Source organism: Oncorhynchus tshawytscha, linkage group LG10, assembly GCF_018296145.1.
Source record: "Oncorhynchus tshawytscha isolate Ot180627B linkage group LG10, Otsh_v2.0, whole genome shotgun sequence".
Taxonomy (NCBI): Eukaryota; Metazoa; Chordata; class Actinopteri; order Salmoniformes; family Salmonidae; genus Oncorhynchus; species Oncorhynchus tshawytscha.
The window spans coordinates 7,096,467-7,112,037 of NC_056438.1; the positions used below are offsets into that span (position 1 = coordinate 7,096,467).

The following is a 15,571-nucleotide window of genomic DNA, read 5'->3' on the forward strand; positions in this document are numbered from 1 at the left end:
GTTGTGGTTGTGGTTGTGGTTGTGATTGTGGTTGTGATTGTGGTTGTGGTTATGATTGTGGTTGTGATTGTGGTTGTGATTGTGGTTGTGGTTGTGATTGTGGTTGTGGTTGTGGTTGTGATTGTGGTTGTGATTGTGGTTGTGGTTGTGATTGTGGTTGTGATTGTGGTTGTGATTGTGGTTGTGGTTGTGGTTGTGATTGTGGTTGTGATTGTGATTGTGGTTGTGATTGTGGTTGTGGTTGCGGTTGTGATTGTGGTTGTGGTTGTGGTTGTGGTTGTGATTGTGGTTGTGATTGTGGTTGTGATTGTGATTGTGGTTGTTCTTCAGGTGGAGGAAAAAGCTGATGAGCTGTCCTTCCCTCTGTCTGTGGTGGAGTTTCTACAAGGACACATTGGGATACCGCACGGAGGCTTCCCCGAACCATTCAGGACCAGGGTAACACAGAACCACATACAGGGAGACCCTCACACAGGGAGACACTCACACAGGGAGACACTCACACAGGGAGAGACTCACACAGGGAGAGACTCACACAGGGAGACACTCACACAGGGAGACACTCACACAGGGAGACACTCACACAGGGAGACCCTCACACAGGGAGAGACTCACACAGGGAGACACTCACACAGGGAGACACTCACACAGGGAGACACTCACACAGGGAGAGACTCACACAGGGAGAGACCACCCGTATTACAGTACCACCCGTATTAGAGTACCACCCGTATTACAGTATCACCTTTATTACAGTATCACCCTTATTACAGTATCACCTTTATTACAGTATCACCCTTATTACAGTACCACCCTTATTACAGATTCACCATTGTTACAGTATCACCCTTATTACAGTATCACCTTTATTACAGTATCATAGTTATTACAGTATCACCCTTATTACAGGATCGCCATTATTACAGTATCACCTTTATTACAGTATCAAAGTTATTACAGTACCACCCTTATTACAGTATGACAGCTATTACAGTATCATAGTTATTACAGTATCACCCGTATTACAGTATCACCGTTATTACAGTATCACCCTTATTACAGTATCATAGTAATTACAGTATCACCCTAATTACAGTAGCACCGTTATTACAGTATCACCATTATTACATTATCGCCCTTATTACAGTATCATAGCTATTACAGTATCATAGTTATTACAGTATCACCTTTATTACAGTATCACAGTTATTACAGTATCACCCTTATTACAGTATCATCGTTATTACACTATCATAGTTATTACAGTATCACCCTTATTACAGCATCACCCTTATTACAGTATCATAGTTATTACAGTATCATAGTTATTACAGTATCATAGTTATTACAGGATCACCATTATTACAGTATCATAGTTTTTACAGTAGCATAGTTATTACAGTATCACCCTTATTACATTATCATAGCTATTACAGTATCATAGTAATTACAGTATCATAGCTATTACAGTATCATAGTAATTACAGTATCATAGTAATTACAGTATCATAGTTATTACAGTATCATAGTAATTACAGTATCATAGCTATTACAGTATCATAGTTATTACAGGATCACCATTATTACAGTATCATAGTTTTTACAGTAGCATAGTTATTACAGTATCACCCTTATTACATTATCATAGCTATTACAGTATCATAGTAATTACAGTATCATAGTAATTACAGTATCATAGTTATTACAGTATCATAGTAATTACAGTATCATAGCTATTACAGTATCATAGTAATTACAGTATCATAGTTATTACAGTATCATAGTTATTACAGTATCATAGTTATTACAGTATCACCCTTATTACAGTATCATAGTTATTACAGTATCATAGTAATTACAGTATCATATCTATTACAGTATCATAGTAATTACAGTATCATAGTAATTACAGTATCATATCTATTACAGTATCATAGTTATTACAGTATCATAGTAATTACAGTATCATAGCTATTACAGTATCATAGTAATTACAGTATCATAGTTATTACAGTATCATAGTTATTACAGTATCATAGTTATTACAGTATCACCCTTATTACAGTATCATAGTTATTACAGTATCATAGTAATTACAGTATCATATCTATTACAGTATCATAGTAAATACAGTATCATAGTTATTACAGTATCATAGTTATTACAGTATCATAGTAATTACAGTATCATAGTTATTACAGTATCATAGTTATTACAGTATCATAGTTATTACAGTATCATAGTTATTACAGTATCACCCTTATTACCCGTCTTTCCACTATGAGCAGAATTAGTTTCAACACACACATACACACACACTCAAACATTACACACATACACACACACACACTCAAATTTTACACACGTACACACACATACACACATTACACACATACACACACACTCAAACATTACACACATGCACACATTACACACATACACACACACCCAAACATTACACACATACACACACACCCAAACATTACACACAAACACACCCAAACATTACACACAAACACACCCAAACATTACACACAAACACACTCAAACATTACACACAAACACACCCATTGCCCACCTGTGTCAGTAACTCCCAAGAGAAAAAGAGGAGAAAGCAGACCTCCAGGAGCATTATATCAACCATGTTGAGAAGAGTTGGGGATTATTGACAGTTAAAGGGACAATCTGGGATTCAAATAACAGCAAAGTGGTCAAACTTCACATACTAATATAAATGTTTTTTTTTAAATACACAGCAATCCCAGATTTCCCTTTAAATATAGTGGATCTCAACACAATCTACAACTCTCTTAATACTGTGTGTGATCCTCCCTCCCTCCCTTCCTTCCTTCCTTCCTCCTTCAATCCTCCCTCCCCTCCCCCCCCCCCTCCCTCCCTCCCCCCTCCCTCCCCCACCCCTCCCTCCCTCCCCCCTCCCTCCCTCCCTCCCTCCCTCCCTCCCTCCCTCCCTCCCTCCCCACCCCCCCTCCCTCCCCCCCCCACCCCTCCCTCCCCTCCCTCCCCTCCCTCCCTCCCCTCCCTCCCCACCCCTCCCTCCCTCTCCTCCCTCCCTCCCCACCCCTCCCTCCCTCCCTCCCCTGCCTCCCCTCCCTCCCTCCCCTCCCTCCCCTCCCCCCCCTCCCTCCCCTCCCTCCCTCCCTCCCCACCCCTCCCTCCCTCCCTCCCTCCCTCCCTCCCTCCCTCCCTCCCTCCCTCCCTCCCCCACCCCTCCCTCCCCCCCCCTCCCTCCCTCCCCACCCCTCCCACCCCTCCCCACCCCCTCCCTCCCTCCCCTCCCTCCCCCTCCCCACCCCTCCCTCCCTCCCCACCCCTCCCTCCCCACCCCTCCCTCCCTCCCTTTATTAACATGGAAACATATGTTAACATTGCCAAAGCAAGTGAAGTAGATAAACAGAAACATTAAATAAACAATCAAAAAACAGTAAACATTACACTCACAGAAGTTCCAGAAGAATGAAGACATTTTAAATGTCATATTATATCTGTCTACAGTGTTGTAACGATGTGCAAATAGTCAAAGTACAAAAGGGAGAATAAATAAACATAAATATGGGTTGCATTTAAAATGGTGTTTGTTCTTCACTGGTTGCCCTTTTCTTGTGATGACAGGTCAAACATCTTGCTGCTGTGATGGCACACTGTGGTATTTTTTGTTAATTTATTCCTCCCTCCCTCTTCCTCCCCCTCCCCCTCCCTCCCCCTCCCTTCCTTCCTTCCTTCCCCTCTCCCTCCCTCCCTCTCATCCTCCCTCCCTCTCACCCTCCCTCCCTCTCATCCTCCCTCTCTCCCTTCCCTCACTCCCCCTCCCTCCTTCCTACTCACTCCCTCTCTCTCTTCCTCTCGCCCTCCCTCCTTCTCTTCCTCCTTTCCTTCCTTCCTCCCTTCCTCTCACCCTCCAGACCTCCCTCCCTCTCACCCTCCCTCCCTCCCTATCTCCTTTCCTTCCTTCCTCCCTTCCTCTCACCCTCCCTCCCTCACTCCTCCCTTTCTCTCTCCTCCATACTTACCTCCACCCCCTCGCTCCCTCACTCCCCTCCAATCCCTCCCTCACCCCCCTCCCTTCCTCTCTCACTCTCTCCCTCCTTCTCCCTTCCTCTCTCATTCTCTCCCTCCCTCCTTCTCCCTTCCTCTCTCATTCTCTCCCTCCCTCCTTCTCCCTTCCTCTCTCATTCTCTCCCTCCCTCCTTCTCCCTTCCTCTCTCATTCTCTCCCTCCCTCCTTCTCCCTTCCCTCTCTCATTCTCTCCCTCCCTCCTTCTCCCTTCCTCTCTCATTCTCTCCCTCCCTCTCTCATTCTCTCTCCCTCCTTCTCCCTTCCTCTCTCATTCTCTCCCTCCCTCCTTCTCCCTTCCTCTCTCATTGTCTCCTTCCCTCTCTCCCTCTCTCCCTCTCTCCCTCTCTCCCTCTCTCCCTCTCTCCCTCTCTCCCTCTCTCCCTCTCTCCTGAGAGAAGCAGTAGCCTCCAGTCACAGAAGAAAATAACAAACTTTGTTGTTTGTCTGCTGTGGCGTCCCCCCAGACACACCACACACACACACACACACACACACACACGACTAGGGGGGCACAGTAGGGGAACTGGAGGTGTTTGTATTGGGAACATAAATGTAAATTCGCCACTGGTGCCCTGTGCTCTTCACAGATGAAAGCAGGTTCACACTGAGCACGTGACAGACGTGACAGAGTCTGGAGACGCCGTGGAGAACGTTCTGCTGCCTGCAACATCCTCCAGCATGGCCGATTTGGCGGTGGGTCAGTCATGGTGTGGGGTGGCATTTCTTTGGGGGGCTGCACAGCCCTCCATGTGCTCGCCAGAGGTAGCCTGACTGCCATTAGGTACCGAGATGAGATCCTCAGACCCCTTGTGAGACCATATGCTGGTGTGGTTGGTCCTGGGTTCCTCCTAATGCAAGACAATGCTAGACGTCATGTGGCTGGAGTGTGTCAGCAGTTCCTGCAAGAGGAAGGCATTGATGCTATGGACTGGCCCGCCCGTTCCCCAGACCTGAATCCTATTGAGCACATCTGGGACATCATGTCTCGCTCCATCCACCAACGCCACGTTGCACCACAGACTGTCCAGGAGTTGGCAGATGCTTTAGTCCAGGTCTGGGAGGAGATCCCTCAGGAGACCATCCGCCACCTCATCAGGAGCATGCCCGGGAGTTGTAGGGAGGCCATACAGGCACATGGAGGCCACACACACGACTGAGCTTCATTTTGACTTGTTTTAAGGACATTAGATCAAAGTTGGATCAGCCTGTAGTGTGGTTTTCCACTTTAATTTTGAGTGTGACTCCAAATCCAGACCTCCATGGGTTGATAAGTTTGATGTTGTCAGCGCATTCAACTATGTAAAGAAAAAAGTATTTAATAAGAATATTTCATTCATTCAGATCTAGGATGTGTTATTTTAGTGTTCCCTTCATTTTTTTTGAGCAGTGTGTGTATCCTGGCTTCTGGGAGGCAGCTTACTTTGGGCACATCAGTCAGGAAATTCAGGAAAATAGACCCTAAGAAAATATTTACCAAATAAACTAAAGTAGAAAAGGATAAAAAAGTAACACAATAAAATATCAATGTGGAGACTATATACAGGGTGTTACAGTACAGAGTCAATGTGGAGGCTATATACAAGGGGTACTAGTACTGAGTCAATGTGGAGACTATATACAGGGTGTTACAGTACAGAGTCAATGTGGAGGCTATATACAGGGTGTTACAGTACAGAGTCAATGTGGAGGCTATATACAAGGGGTACTAGTACTGAGTCAATGTGGAGACTATATACAGGGTGTTACAGTACAGAGTCAATGTGGAGGCTATATACAGGGTGTTACGGTACAGAGTCAATGTGGAGACTATATACAGGGTGTTACGGTACAGAGTCAATGTGGAGGCTATATACAGGGTGTTACGGTACAGAGTCAATGTGGAGACTATATACAGGGTGTTACAGTACAGAGTCAATGTGGAGGCTATATACAGGGTGTTACGGTACAGAGTCAATGTGGAGACTATATACAGGGTGTTACGGTACAGAGTCAATGTGGAGGCTATATACAGGGTGTTACGGTACAGAGTCAATGTGGAGACTATATACAGGGTGTTACGGTACAGAGTCAATGTGGAGGCTATATACAGGGTGTTACAGTACAGAGTCAATGTGGAGACTATATACAGGGGGTACCGGTACAGAGTCAATGTGGAGGCTATATACAGGGGGTACCGGTACAGAGTCAATGTGGAGGCTATATACAGGGGGTACCGGTACAGAGTCAATGTGGAGGCTATATACAGGGGGTACCGGTACAGAGTCAATGTGGAGGCTATATACAGGGGGTACCGGTACAGAGTCAATGTGGAGGCTATATACAGGGGGTACCGGTACAGAGTCAATGTGGAGGCTATATACAGGGGGTACCGGTACAGAGTCAATGTGGAGGCTATTTACAGGGGGTACCGGTACAGAGTCAATGTGGAGGCTATATACAGGGGGTACTAGTACTGAGTCAATGTGGAGACTATATACAGGGTGTTACGGTACAGAGTCAATGTGGAGGCTATATACAGGGGGTACTAGTACTGAGTCAATGTGGGGACTATATACAGAGGGTACTAGTACTGAGTCAATGTGGGGACTATATACAGGGTGTTACGGTACAGAGTCAATGTGGAGGCTATATACAGGGTGTTACGGTACAGAGTCAATGTGGAGGCTATATACAGGGGGTACTAGTACTGAGTCAATGTGGGGACTATATACAGGGGGTACCAGTACAGAGTCAATGTGGAGACTATATACAGGGTGTTACGGTACAGAGTCAATGTGGAGGCTATATACAGGGGGTACCAGTACAGAGTCAATGTGGAGACTATATACAGGGTGTTACGGTACAGAGTCAATGTGGAGACTATATACAGGGTGTTACGGTACAGAGTCAATGTGGAGGCTATATACAGGGGGTACCAGTACAGAGTCAATGTGGAGGCTATATACAGGGTGTTACGGTACAGAGTCAATGTGGAGACTATATACAGGGTGTTACGGTACAGAGTCAATGTGGAGGCTATATACAGGGGGTACCGGTACAGAGTCAATGTGGAGGCTATATACAGGGGGTACCGGTACAGAGTCAATGTGGAGGTTATATACAGGGTATTACGGTACAGAGTCAATGTGGAGACTATATACAGGGTGTTACGGTACAGAGTCAATGTGGAGGCTATATACAGGGGGTACTAGTACTGAGTCAATGTGGAGGCTATATACAGGGGGTACTAGTACTGAGTCAATGTGGAGGCTATATACAGGGTGTTACGGTACAGAGTCAATGTGGAGACTATATACAGGGTGTTATGGTACAGAGTCAATGTGGAGGCTATATACAGGGGGTACTAGTACTGAGTCAATGTGGGGACTATATACAGGGGGTACCAGTACAGAGTCAATGTGGAGGCTATATACAGGGGTACCAGTACTGAGTCAATGTGGAGGCTATATACAGGGTGTTACGGTACAGAGTCAATGTGGAGACTATATACAGGGGTACTGGTACAGAGTCAATGTGGAGGCTATATACAGGGGTACTAGTACTGAGTCAATGTGGAGGCTATATACAGGGGTACCGGTACAGAGTCAATGTGGAGGCTATATACAGGGGTACCGGTACAGAGTCAATGTGGAGGCTATATACAGGGGGTACTGGTACAGAGTCAATGTGGAGGCTATATACAGGGGTACCGGTACAGAGTCAATGTGGAGGCTATATACAGGGGTACCGGTACAGAGTCAATGTGGAGGCTATATACAGGGGTACCGGTACTGAGTCAATGTGGAGGCTATATACAGGGGTACAGGTACAGAGTCAATGTGGAGGCTATATACAGGGTGTTACGGTACAGAGTTCATGTGGAGGCTATATACAGGGGTACCGGTACTGAGTCAATGTGGAGGCTATATACAGGGGGTACCGGTACAGAGTCAGTGTGGAGGCTATATACAGGGGGTACCGGTACAGAGTCAATGTGGAGGCTATATACAGGGGGTACCGGTACAGAGTCAGTGTGGAGGCTATATACAGGGGGTACCGGTACAGAGTCAATGTGGAGGCTATATACAGGGGTACCGGTACAGAGTCAATGTGGAGGCTATATACAGGGGGTACCGGTACAGAGTCAATGTGGAGGCTATATACAGGGGGTACCGGTACAGAGTCAATGTGGAGGCTATATACAAGGGGTACTAGTACTGAGTCAATGTGGAGACTATATACAGGGTGTTACGGTACAGAGTTAATGTGGAGGCTATATACAGGGTGTTACGGTACAGAGTTCATGTGGAGGCTATATACAGGGTATTACGGTACAGAGTCAATGTGGAGACTATATACAGGGTATTACGGTACAGAGTCAATGTGGAGACTATATACAGGGTATTACGGTACAGAGTCAATGTGGAGACTATATACAGGGTATTACGGTACAGAGTCAATGTGGAGACTATATACAGGGTATTACGGTACAGAGTCAATGTGGAGGCTATATACAGGGGGTACTAGTACAGAGTCAATGTGGAGGCTATATACAGGGGGTACCGGTACAGAGTCAATGTGGAGGCTATATACAGGGGGTACCGGTACAGAGTCAATGTGGAGGCTATATACAAGGGGTACTAGTACTGAGTCAATGTGGAGACTACATACAGGGTGTTACGGTACAGAGTTAATGTGGAGGCTATATACAGGGTGTTACGGTACAGAGTTCATGTGGAGGCTATATACAGGGTATTACGGTACAGAGTCAATGTGGAGACTATATACAGGGTGTTACGGTACAGAGTCAATGTGGAGGCTATATACAGGGGGTACTAGTACTGAGTCAATGTGGAGGCTATATACAGGGGGTACTAGTACTGAGTCAATGTGGAGGCTATATACAGGGTGTTACGGTACAGAGTCAATGTGGAGACTATATACAGGGTGTTATGGTACAGAGTCAATGTGGAGGCTATATACAGGGGGTACTAGTACTGAGTCAATGTGGGGACTATATACAGGGGGTACCAGTACAGAGTCAATGTGGAGGCTATATACAGGGGGTACCAGTACTGAGTCAATGTGGAGGCTATATACAGGGTGTTACGGTACAGAGTCAATGTGGAGACTATATACAGGGGGTACTGGTACAGAGTCAATGTGGAGGCTATATACAGGGGGTACTAGTACTGAGTCAATGTGGAGGCTATATACAGGGGGTACCGGTACAGAGTCAATGTGGAGGCTATATACAGGGGTACCGGTACAGAGTCAATGTGGAGGCTATATACAGGGGTACTGGTACAGAGTCAATGTGGAGGCTATATACAGGGGGTACCGGTACAGAGTCAATGTGGAGGCTATATACAGGGGTACCGGTACAGAGTCAATGTGGAGGCTATATACAGGGGGTACCGGTACTGAGTCAATGTGGAGGCTATATACAGGGGGTACAGGTACAGAGTCAATGTGGAGGCTATATACAGGGTGTTACGGTACAGAGTTCATGTGGAGGCTATATACAGGGGTACCGGTACTGAGTCAATGTGGAGGCTATATACAGGGGTACCGGTACAGAGTCAGTGTGGAGGCTATATACAGGGGTACCGGTACAGAGTCAATGTGGAGGCTATATACAGGGGTACCGGTACAGAGTCAGTGTGGAGGCTATATACAGGGGGTACCGGTACAGAGTCAATGTGGAGGCTATATACAGGGGGTACCGGTACAGAGTCAATGTGGAGGCTATATACAGGGGTACCGGTACAGAGTCAATGTGGAAGCTATATACAGGGGGTACCGGTACAGAGTCAATGTGGAGGCTATATACAGGGGGTACCGGTACAGAGTCAATGTGGAGGCTATATACAAGGGGTACTAGTACTGAGTCAATGTGGAGACTATATACAGGGTGTTACGGTACAGAGTTAATGTGGAGGCTATATACAGGGTGTTACGGTACAGAGTTCATGTGGAGGCTATATACAGGGTATTACGGTACAGAGTCAATGTGGAGACTATATACAGGGTATTACGGTACAGAGTCAATGTGGAGACTATATACAGGGTATTACGGTACAGAGTCAATGTGGAGACTATATACAGGGTATTACGGTACAGAGTCAATGTGGAGACTATATACAGGGTATTACGGTACAGAGTCAATGTGGAGGCTATATACAGGGGGTACTAGTACAGAGTCAATGTGGAGGCTATATACAGGGGGTACCGGTACAGAGTCAATGTGGAGGCTATATACAAGGGGTACTAGTACTGAGTCAATGTGGAGACTACATACAGGGTGTTACGGTACAGAGTTAATGTGGAGGCTATATACAGGGTGTTACGGTACAGAGTTCATGTGGAGGCTATATACAGGGTATTACGGTACAGAGTCAATGTGGAGACTATATACAGGGTGTTACGGTACAGAGTCAATGTGGAGGCTATATACAGGGGGTACTAGTACTGAGTCAATGTGGAGGCTATATACAGGGTGTTACGGTACAGAGTCAATGTGGAGACTATATACAGGGTGTTATGGTACAGAGTCAATGTGGAGGCTATATACAGGGGTACTAGTACTGAGTCAATGTGGGGGACTATATACAGGGGTACCAGTACAGAGTCAATGTGGAGGCTATATACAGGGGTACCAGTACTGAGTCAATGTGGAGGCTATATACAGGGTGTTACGGTACAGAGTCAATGTGGAGACTATATACAGGGGTACTGGTACAGAGTCAATGTGGAGGCTATATACAGGGGTACTAGTACTGAGTCAACGTGGAGGCTATATACAGGGGGTACCGGTACAGAGTCAATGTGGAGGCTATATACAGGGGTACCGGTACAGAGTCAATGTGGAGGCTATATACAGGGGGTACTGGTACAGAGTCAATGTGGAGGCTATATACAGGGGGTACCGGTACAGAGTCAATGTGGAGGCTATATACAGGGGTACCGGTACAGAGTCAATGTGGAGGCTATATACAGGGGTACCGGTACTGAGTCAATGTGGAGGCTATATACAGGGGGTACAGGTACAGAGTCAATGTGGAGGCTATATACAGGGTGTTACGGTACAGAGTTCATGTGGAGGCTATATACAGGGGGTACCGGTACTGAGTCAATGTGGAGGCTATGTACAGGGTATTACGGTACAGAGTCAATGTGGAGACTATATACAGGGTATTACGGTACAGAGTCAATGTGGAGACTATATACAGGGTATTACGGTACAGAGTCAATGTGGAGACTATATACAGGGTATTACGGTACAGAGTTCATGTGGAGGCTATATACAGGGTATTACGGTACAGAGTCAATGTGGAGGCTATATACAGGGGGTACTAGTACAGAGTCAATGTGGAGGCTATATACAGGGGGTACCGGTACAGAGTCAATGTGGAGGCTATATACAGGGGGTACCGGTACAGAGTCAATGTGGAGGCTATATACAAGGGGTACTAGTACTGAGTCAATGTGGAGACTATATACAGGGTGTTACGGTACAGAGTTAATGTGGAGGCTATATACAGGGTGTTACGGTACAGAGTTCATGTGGAGGCTATATACAGGGTATTACGGTACAGAGTCAATGTGGAGACTATATACAGGGTATTACGGTACAGAGTCAATGTGGAGACTATATACAGGGTATTACGGTACAGAGTCAATGTGGAGACTATATACAGGGTATTACGGTACAGAGTCAATGTGGAGACTATATACAGGGTATTACGGTACAGAGTCAATGTGGAGGCTATATACAGGGGGTACTAGTACAGAGTCAATGTGGAGGCTATATACAGGGGGTACCGGTACAGAGTCAATGTGGAGGCTATATACAGGGGGTACCGGTACAGAGTCAATGTGGAGGCTATATACAAGGGGTACTAGTACTGAGTCAATGTGGAGACTATATACAGAGTTAATGTGGAGGCTATATACAGGGTGTTACGGTACAGAGTTAATGTGGAGGCTATATACAGGGTATTACGGTACAGAGTCAATGTGGAGACTATATACAGGGTGTTACGGTACACAGTCAATGTGGAGGCTATATACAGGGTGTTACGGTACAGAGTCAATGTGGAGACTTTATACAGGGTATTACGGTACAGAGTCAATGTGGAGGCTATATACATATTGTACAGATTGATTCATTGTTCAGGAGTCTTATGGCTTGGGGGTAGAAGCTGTTAAGGAGCCTTTTGGTCCTAGACTTGGCACTCCTGCACCGCTTGCCATGCGGTAGCAGAGAAAACTGTCTATAACTTGGTTGACCGGAGTCTCTGACAAATGTTTCTGCCTTCCTCTGACACTGCCTATTACATAGGTCCTGGATGACAGGAAGCTTAGCCCCAGTTATGTACTGAGACGTACGCACTACTCTCTGTAGAGAGACCGCCTTACGGTCAGATGCTGAGTGGTTGCCATATCAGGCGGTGATGCAACCGGTCAGAATGCTCTCGATGGTGCAGCTGTAGAACTTTTTGAGTATCTGGGGACCCATGACAAATCTTTTCAGTCTTTTCAGTCTTCACACACAGAGCTTTTTTGCGGTGACTGTATTATCACCACACCGGCACTCATGAGTAATGACTGCAGTAAAATTATATATTACCGTTGAGTCTAGGTAATCTCCTTTTGCACTCAGGACACGCGTTGGTACTACCCAACTCTCTAATGACCATAAGGTTCAAATGGCCTGGTACTCAGGGCTCTAACTATCATCAGGTCCTAATGGCCTGGTACTTAGGGCTCTAACTACCATCAGGTCCTAATGGCCTGGTACTCAGGGCTCTAACTACCATCAGGTCCTAATGGCCTGGTACTCAGGGCTCTAACTATCACCGTGTCCTAATGGCCTGGTACTCAGGGCTCTAACTACCATCAGGTCCTAATGACCTGGTACTCAGGGCTCTAACTACCATTGGGTCCTAATGGCCTGGTACTCAGTGCTCTAACTACCATTGGGTCCTAATGGCCTGGTACTCAGGGCTCTAACTACCATCAGGTCCTAATGACCTGGTACTCAGGGCTCTAACTACCATTGGGTCCTAATGGCCTGGTACTCAGGGCTCTAACTACCATCAGGTCCTAATGACCTGGTACTCAGGGCTCTAACTACCATCAGGTCCTAATGACCTGGTACTCAGGGCTCTAACTACCATTGGGTCCTAATGGCCTGGTACTCAGGGCTCTAACTACCATTGGGTCCTAATGGCCTGGTACTCAGGGCTCTAACTACCATCAGGTCCTAATGACCTGGTACTCAGGGCTCTAACTACCATTGGGTCCTAATGGCCTGGTACTCAGGGCTCTAACTACCATCAGGGCTCTATTGTCCTTCTAACCACTCCGACATCAATGTAAACGATTAATCACCACAAAAAAAACGTATAATTTAAATAGTATCCTGCTTTTACACTTCACCTCACTGTGATTGATCAATTTGAAGAAAGACGTTCCAACAGCAGGTTGAAACTGATGTGGAAAACATGGTCATTGTGAATGTTGTTTCAACGTCTTCAGACAATGAACTGGACAGCTGGTGATGATTAAAATACAAAACAGCCATATGCATATTAGATCTTATGCATTTAAATGTTTTCTACATTTTTTTATTGAACCGTTATTTAACCAGGCAAGTCAGTTAAAGAACAAATTCTTATCATTAAAATAATGATTGTGCCATTATTCAATACATAGCCTATGGCATATTACGCACGGCTGAAAAATATCAAACAAAACTGATTTAAGAGTTTTTTGGTACATAATTGGTCTGGCCTTTTAAGTGCTGATTGTATTATTATGCAAACTGGATGGACTAGTTACCTGACGCTACACTCCAAACTTTCTATCCATGAGTCTGGGAGACAACGTAAAGCCCTAGGCCATATTGTTGGTTCATTGATTGTGGAAGCTTACAGAGTTCATTTATAGGTTGACTCATTCCTTTAACTACAGAATATCTCATTACTGTGTGTTTCCATCTCCCCCTCTCTCTCCTTCATTCCTTTTTAACTACAGAATATCTCAGTACCGTGTTTCCAACTCCTCCTCTCTCTCCTTCATTCCTTTAATTCTTGAAGAACACCATCCCGTTATCGTCAACATCCGCTGAATTGCAGAGCTCCAAATTCAAATGAAATTACTAAAAATATTTAATTTCATGAAATCACAAGTGCAATATAGCAAAACACATCTTAGCTTGTTGTTATTCCACCTGGCGTGTCAGATTTCAAAAAAGCTTTACAGCGAAAGCATACCAAGCGTTTATGTTAGGACATTTCTCTCAGCAGACAAAACATTACAAACAGCTAGCAGCAAAGTAGATTGGTCACGAAAGTCAGAAAAGCAATAAAATGAATCGCTCACCTTTGATGATCTTTGGATGTTTGCACTCACGAGACTCCCAGTTACACAATAAATGTTCCTTTTGTTCCATAAAGATTATTTTTATATCCAAAATACCTCCATTTGTTTGGCGCGTTTTGTTCAGTAATCCACAGGCTCGAGCGGTCACGAAGGGGCAGACGAAAATTCCAAATAGAATCCGTAAAGTTCGTAGAAACATGTCAAACGTTTTTTATAATCAATCCTCAGGTTGTTTTTACAATAAATAATAAATAGTATTTCAACCGGACGGTAGCTTTTTCAATAGGAGAGAGAGAGAAAATATCTGCTCCAAGCTGTTGCGCATGCAAAACTCTGCTGGCACTCAGCCATCCACTGTAGCGAAGTGATCGTTCTCGCTCATTTTTCAGAATAAAAGGCTGAAACTATGTCTAAAGACTGTTCACATCATGTGGAAGCCATAGGGAAAGGAATCTGGTTGCTATCCCTTTAACTTCTTATGGTATAGGGGAAGCTGGCCAAAGGAAATGCAGCTCGGCAAATTCAAATAAAATTATATAAAAAACAAACTTTCATTCAATCACACCTGTAGCATACTAAATTAAAGCCACACTCGTTGTGAATCCAGCCAACATGTCAGATTTTAAAAAGGCTTTTCGGCAAACATAAGAAGCTATTATCTGATGATAGCACAACAGTAAACAAAGAGGGAAGCATATTTCAACCCTGCAGGTGCTACACAAAACGCAGAAATAAAATATAAAACATGCCTTACCTTTGACGAGCTTCTTTTGCTGGCACTCCAATATGTCCCATAAAATCACAATTGGTCCTTTTGTTCGATTAATTCCGTCCATATATATCCAAAATGTCAATTTATTTGGCGCTTTTGATCCATAAAAAAACAGCTTCCAAATTGCGCAACGTCACTACAAAATATTTCAAAAGTTGCCTGTAAACTTTGCCAAAACATTTCAAAGTACTTTGTAATACAACTTTAGGTATTTTTAAACGTTAATAGTCGATCAAATGGAAGACGGGTCTATCTGTGTTCAGTACAGGAAGACAACAAACCAAGCTACTTTTCAAGTCTTGCGCAACTCTCAACAGTGTTACGCAGTTCCTAGATGGCCGTACTTCTTCATTGCCC

At 44.9% G+C, this 15,571-nt stretch overlaps 1 protein-coding gene across 1 annotated transcript in view; it reads left to right on the plus strand.

Annotated features, from left to right (window-relative positions):
* LOC112240916 (pyruvate carboxylase, mitochondrial-like) overlaps nt 1-15,571 on the plus strand; it is a 492,742-nt gene that overhangs the window by 446,422 nt on the left and 30,749 nt on the right. The window contains exon 17 of the mRNA XM_042329317.1: nt 331-438. Within this exon, the coding sequence (XP_042185251.1) occupies nt 331-438 (108 nt within the window). The remainder of the gene's footprint in view (nt 1-330; nt 439-15,571) is intronic.